Source organism: Camelus ferus, chromosome 5, assembly GCF_009834535.1.
Source record: "Camelus ferus isolate YT-003-E chromosome 5, BCGSAC_Cfer_1.0, whole genome shotgun sequence".
NCBI classification, from domain to species: Eukaryota; Metazoa; Chordata; class Mammalia; order Artiodactyla; family Camelidae; genus Camelus; species Camelus ferus.
Window position 1 is genome coordinate 66,463,144 of NC_045700.1, and position 7,513 is coordinate 66,470,656.

Genomic DNA, 7,513 nt, shown 5'->3' on the forward strand with positions numbered 1-7,513 from the left:
GAGGAATGACCAGCGTCTCATGTCAGTGAAAAAGAATTTATCTATTTTAAAAACTGGCATAGCTTAGACAAACTATAAAACGATTAACATTTGTGATTGTGGAAAAAGAATGAGGTTTAAAAGAAAAAATGGAACTAGAAGAAAGGAAATTGGTATACTTACTTCTTCCAAATCTCAGTTCTAGACTAAAGGGTAATTCAAACATTTTTTTCAATGTCATGTACAAGAACCCTTAATTCTACAGTAATGTGAATCATACATTTTAATAGTGAAAAAAAATATTCTTGTGTGTCTCCTTTCAAATATATGAAGTTATTATATTGGCACCACTGGAAGAGTACCAATGAGTTCAGCCTACAAGGAATTGGAACCGAAATCGCACAAACCCTTGGGTCCTTCATCCTTCGGAGGGTGAAGGTTCCTAACTGGATCTCGGATACTGCAGTCTGTGCCCGCCCAGGTGAAATCACAGATGCACGTGGCTTCATTACTACACACCTGTGAAGGACAAAGAACAGAGATGGGGCATTTTCACTGCACTTGGTAGAATAATGGTAATAAATGCAAGAGACACAGGACAGGATAGAGGCTTTAAAAACCATTTGGAACTTTTAAAGTCTCCCATGGTTTTGAATATTAGACAAGGGGAAACAATGTATAGATCCAAAAGTTCAATGATTTTTTTTCAGTTAATTATAGAAAAATAAAGATTAAGAGGAAGAAATTTTAAATTAAATATTAACTAGTCACATTGACATTAAGTACGCAAGTGTCTGACAATGTAGTTTTTTCAGAGGTAATTGTTTCTAGAAACATAATTTAGAAACATATATGTTTAATTCAAGAAATTGACAGATACTGGGCTTAAGGGGCACGGCCAGAGATTAAATACCAGGAGACATACATCACCAATGCATTGCATTACCTCATCATGTCCACACAAAATATTAGGTGGCACCTTCCAAGCCAAACAAGCACCGCTCCCACCTTGCCTGCCTGCCTGTGATATCACCTCCCTCTCAGTCAGCCAGACTGAGGACACCCTAGAATGATCTCTGTCCCTCTCCCTTCCTCTGGGGACCAAGCAGCATTCTGGAATGGGCATATAATTTAGATGAAATACATAACCATCCATAAACTGGAGACAGAGTGGTTTAAATCCTCCTCTGCCTATGAAATACATTCAGAGACATTATTGAGAGATGATAAAATCGAATTCAAGCTTATTGGTATAAGATGCTTTTTAATCTGAAATGACATAATACCATGATTATTACTAACAAGGCTGGATATGACCTTTATTCAACAAGATGAAAAAGTGGCAGGGGTAGCGGAGAACCCAGGATCTTTTTATGTGTTAGGTCTTAGAATGCTTTCAGAGTAGTAACGAAGTAACTGAGTGGTCTGCCCAGTACTTTTATTTTAATGTAACAATTACTGAACATTTACTGTGTACTAGGTACCTAACTCAGTGCTTTGTGTATAGCATCTCGTTTAATCCTCACACTAGCACCCTGGTGGCTGAGAGAGCTTAAGTGACTTGCCCAAAGTCACTGAGAAAGCAAGAAGGAGAACCAGGATTCAAATTCAGGATTCTTTCTAGCCACAAAAGCCATGTTCTTGGTCACTAGACTATAGTGCCTCCCTGTGAGCCCATGACTTCAACAAAACCTGAAACAAGAGTCACTGGGCTTTTAGGTCTTAACAGTCATAAGCTTCTTAGGTCTTTCTACCTTGTTCTGTGACATAGCACATGTTTAGCTGTCTATGTTTTGGATTATTTCTACCTCCATTGTGGCATCTTCCTTTTATATTATCACTCCGAGTTTCTCCATGTCTCTTTTTTCCATATCTGAAGCCTGCATACATTTTGAAATATCTTTCTTATCCTAGACCCAATTTAATTATTCAAATGTGCTTTTTGATATTAAACTTCAGTTTGCCAGGAGGTATGTGCCCAAATATTTTGTGCATAGAATTAAAGATACACGAGGTGTGGGTAGAGAGCACATCTTCTCTTTGGCTGGCAGTGGTCCAAGCATAACCATAAAAACTTTAAACATGTAAATTATATCAGTGATCCAACCTCTAATCTAGCGTGATCTTGCACACACAGAGGCTCAATATGCCAAAAGGGAACTACTGAGAGAGTGTAAACTACTGTGAATGATGTAAAGTCGTCACATGGGGTCCACAGTTTCTTTAGGAATTGTTATCAATTTTCTTCCAACTCCTTGGGTGCCAAGCTATCTCTAAAGAAGGCGGTGAACACAAATAGCCAGTGATAAAATAAACAACAAAAATAAAAACCATATCAACACATACAGGTGTACAGATAAGGGTACTAAGGAAATAACCATAGTTGAGTGCATAGATGCTGACAACAGCGACAGAAAGAGAATGGCTAGGAGTAGAAGTCTAACCACTGTGAACTTGGAGGATGCCAGACAATGAAGATTTGAGCTGGACCACTCATGACCACTTACCCCATGGCCTGAACAGACTTTACCCTTGGAATCGAGTGGGCAGCTGCTCATATTTAGGGCCTGAATCTGTAGGCACTTCCGATCTAAACACATCATAGACGGGCCACATGGTGTTCCATCTTCCACATAGCCCACATCTGTATCATCGTCTAAAACCACATGAGCACCACTAAAGGGGAAAGACAGTCGTACAACCATTAGTACCACACCTAGAAATATCCCATCAACATGAATAGAGGTTGCCAGTGGACATGATTTCTCCTATCATTTCTCCAATTTTCCTTTCACCTTTTCCTCACCTCCCCTTAATACAAGAGCATGACAAAAGAAACTTTCACTATTATTATTACTGTGCTTCATCAAAAAAAAAAAAAAAAGGTCATTTGCACAAAGTCTTTTCTAAATCTTCACTTATTTCCAAGACCAACATTACAAGGAGAGAGGTGTGTATAAGAACAAGAGAAGCAATCTTAGCATTAGTTCTCCAAGACTTTCACATGTGTCATGATACAAAAAGGCAGGTGTTGAGCATAAATAGCAAATGAAAATATTTTGAAAATTATTAGTATTACTTTAGAGGACTTGGGCTATTCATGAATGAAAAAAATAAGCCAGGTCCTCTATTGATATTTACTTCTAAAATTTCAAAGTTAAGGACAACTTGAATTTGAATAATAATTAATATTATAATTACTAATTAAGTAACTTGCTGAGTATTTTTAAATATACTAGCTTAGAATATAATAATATAATTTAACAAGACTGTTATATGCAAAGATGTGTGAAAACGTACACATTCAAAGGAAGCTTCTGTGCATCCAAGTAACTAGATTTGTAGACTATAAATTCATTCTAGGAAGAATTTAATTTTCTTAGACTCTATTAGAATTGCCTTTAGAATCATTTAAAAGACAGGAAAACCAGCAACCATTTGACCACGACAGCATTATCAATTTGATTACCCAATCAATTTACTAAATTTTATTCAAAATTACTTTTGGATGTTTCCAAATCTTACATTCACTTATACAAGATTAAGGTTTGCTATTCTGGGAATACTAAGGATAAAGGTTGCGGACCCTGAAGGCAATTGTGTAGGGGGATTCCCTGAAGTGTTCTGGGTAACAAGTTATCATTTGAATGAAAGCACAGCATCTTAGAATCATGACTACTTTAAGAGAGAAATCTTTATTTAAAATATAGTATGACTCCCGGTGATTAAAAAAAAGCCTCATTATCTTCTGTGCCTTGTACCCATAGATATTTGGGTATCAAATGTTTGACTACAGCTGTAAGTAATATTTTATTATATATTTTCTACATGTGATTATTAATTAAGATGTCTTCTAAACCAGACACATGCTACATAGAGTAGAGCTTAAATTCTTTATCTTTTATCACAAAAAAAAAAAAAACACACACACACACAGTGTTCAAATAGTGACATATTTCAATGCTCAGAACTTTAGTCATGGATCAAAATAAATACCATAAAATTCTACTCTTAAGATTATAATTACAAGAAATGCCTCACTACTAATAATTTTTGAGCAAATGTAAATTGCAAATTAACATAACTTTGTTTTTTAAATGACTCTCAAAATGCAAGGTAATAATAAAATCTAAGTTGCCGTTTCTATTATGAAAAATAGAAACATTTCTCTCGATTTTTCTAAATTTGTAAATTCTCATGATTCATTTAATATGTTACCTGCAGTCAATCACCCGGCCTTGGTGGTAGAAAGAAGTTGGGATGATTTCACCCTGAAGTTGACCAATACGTGGAGCTCGAGTAAGATTGGTACAGAGTAAAAATCCACAGAACACATCACTGAACATGTTAAAAAAAAAAAAAAAGAACAAGACAGGAGGAATCAAAATGAAGAAAATCAAAACTATTTGGTCCACACATGTTTAAAAATGGGAACTATTTCCCTTCCTTCTAAATAAAACCTTTTGTTCAGAAATCGTTGGTAGGTGAGGATCCCCTGGGATCACAGTTTATTTGGGGTAGCGAAATGCCGAGCCCTGAGAGATGGCTCGTGACTGGAGTCTGAGCTCATCATGGCTCCCCCTTTCCCTACGTCCACTTTCCTAGCCATCCCTCCTTCTCACCCTCCTGGAACTAAGAGTGGTCCCTGGGTGTTGAGATGTGAAGACAAGTCAGCTCAGGAGCTGCTGGGGAGAGTTCTGCACTCTGGATAAAAGGTTAGAGCCTGACAGAGAGAAGACCTTTTGCTCCACCCCTTGCTTCCTGTCTTTGCATATAGAGCTTTTGTATTCTCTTGCAATCAAATCCTGAATGCAAACATAAAGATACAAATTGAACATGCTAATAAGCATTACAGAAAAGAGGGGCAGAGATCACCTGGGTCCTCGGCAACATTGTTAAGCGACTCACTCACCACCAGGGCACCGACCTCTAGCGTTTTTGTTAAGTAAACAATGAACTCCTAAAAAGTGTGCAAAACATTGAAGTGGCACATCACAAAAAAGGAAATCCATTGTCCAATAAACACATGAAAATGTACTAAATTCTACTTGTAATTGGGGAAATGCAAATTAAAACCACAATAATAGAGCAGTTCACACACAGCAGGATAGATAAAAGTAAAATGTGTGGTAACAGAGTGTTGGTGAGAATGCAGTACAACAAAACTCTCATATATATTATGAGAATATGTATATAGATATATATCCATGGTAGGTTTACTAGTACAGCCATTTTAGAAAACAGTGTCACATCACCTGGTGGCACTGAAAATATACATCCCCTATGACTTCGCAATTTTTCTTCCAGATAAGGCCTTAGAAAATGTGTACAAATGTGGACTAAGTTACATGTACACGAATGGTCACAGCAGCAGGGTTCCTAATAGCCAAAGCATGGAAACGATCCAAATGCCCATCAACGACCTGGAGACCATCATACTAAGTGAAATAAGCCAGAAAGGGAAAGAAAAATACCGTATGATATCACTTATATGTGGAATCTAAAAAAAAATGACACAAATGAACTTACTTACAAAATAAAACAGACTCAGAGACATAGAAAACAAACTTGTGGTTACCAGGGGGTAAGTGAGGGGCATAGGGATAAATTAGTAGTTTGGGATTTGCAGATACTAACTACTATATATAAAGTAGATAAGCAACAATGTCCTACTGTACAGCACAGGGAACAATATTTAGTATCTTGTAACAGCCTATAATGAAAAGAATATGAAAAGGAATAAATATATACATATATATAACTGAATTACTATGCTGTACACCAGAAACTAACACAACATTGTAAATCAACTATACTTCAATAAAATAAATGTCCAGCAACACAGAATGGAGAAACAAATTATGGTATATAAATATGAATGAAAATACAATAAATGAACAATAAATATGAACAGACAACTACACACACCATGGAAAACTCTTAAAATGATGAACTTAAGAAGCAAAATACAAAATAATACATGAAATATGATTCCTTTTATATAAAGTTACTGAAACTTTAGGCAAAATACACTGTTTAGGGCTGAAAACTTAGGCAGTAAATCTCTAAAGAAAAGCAAGGAAGTGGTTGTCATCGCAATCAGGATGACGGTACCTCCAGGAGACAGAAGACGGCACTGTGAGGGGGAGGAATACCTTTCTGGGAGGCCGCTATGTTCTATTTGTTGACCTGGTAGGGGTTACATGAGACTTCACTCCGGAATTATTTGGCAAAATATGTATTTGTGTATAAATCACTTTTTTGTTTCTATGTCATGTTTCCCAGTTTCTGAAGTTTAAAAAACATGCATTTATTTTCCTTAACTCATTAGTGGTTGGTTATTCTATTACCAGATCTTCAAAAGCTATCTTCTGTAATGATCTAAGCCAGCGCCTCCCATCTTTCTGAAGTCACAGAGAAATGATCAGATTTATCTATGACACTGACTTAATGACTGGAGTTAATTAAATCCAGAGGCATCCAACCCCATGGATTTTGACTATTTTAGGTGCCCCACTTTCTCCCTGGCACCTCAAGGACTGAACATCTCAGAACATCTATACCTCACTCATGAGACATCAGATGGGAAGCTCTGCTGTGTTATTTTGGTTTAATTTTAAAGAAGTCAAAGATTTGTTGCCTCCCAAGGCCTCATCCACCATCAAAGACTACACAGAATTGCAAAGTTCCATAAAGTACAACATCAAAGGCCATTAACTAGAGAAATAAAACTTCCCTTAAGTCCTTGCTCCACTTTAAAAACTTTGGCTCATCACTTAATGGTCCTATAGATCTGAGTCATTGAATTAACCTTAACAAACTATTAAAGCACAATTTTAACTTTCCTGAACAAATCAAGGGAAAATATTACCAGTGTGTTCCAAAAGTACACAGATGCCTGAGTGAAGATACCTCCAATATATTCTCACATATTTCTAGAAGGGGGAAAACAATCTCTAATATAGACACTAGATGTTTGTTACATTATAGAAATAATCAAATAGATATTATTTCACTTTAAATGGTTCCCAAAATATATACAGTCTGCATATTTTGTTCATAGAACTCTATGTGTATTAGTACACTCATAGGCCTTTTCTGCTAGCCAAAGTCAAAAATTAAAACACACTATTAATTTAAAATGCCTTGGCAAAGTCTCTCTTCAAAACAAGCTTCAGGTAACGTTCAGCATGTGAGAACGTTCCTGAGTTTTATAGAAATGGTGAGAATCTGTGTCAGAGAAACAGTTTAGTTCATAGCCATCTGCCTCCAGCTATGCTAACCTGGTTTTCAAATCCATACTTTAAAATGTTAGGTAGTCAAACATGTATTAAAAAAAAACAGTAATATTTATTTCATGCTCATTCTGCGTTTGAACCAGGGACCCCCAGTCCGCCTGCTCTGGCCCCAGAGCTGACCACTCACTGTTTGCTGCACTGGATCCATCGGTCCCCGTCCCTCCCGCAGTTGCCTTTCTCGGTGCCTTCTGTATTCAGCTTTTCATAACAGAATTTGTCAGATCCTGAAGCCTCTT

General features: G+C 36.7%; 1 protein-coding gene across 1 annotated transcript in view; it reads right to left on the minus strand.

The window, feature by feature from the left end:
* Positions 1–7,513, minus strand: part of ADAM23 (ADAM metallopeptidase domain 23) — a 157,203-nt gene that overhangs the window by 22,520 nt on the left and 127,170 nt on the right. The window contains 4 exon segments of the mRNA XM_014557126.2: positions 387–498; positions 2,487–2,655; positions 4,198–4,317; positions 7,405–7,510. Of these exon segments, the coding sequence (XP_014412612.2) occupies positions 387–498; positions 2,487–2,655; positions 4,198–4,317; positions 7,405–7,510 (507 nt within the window).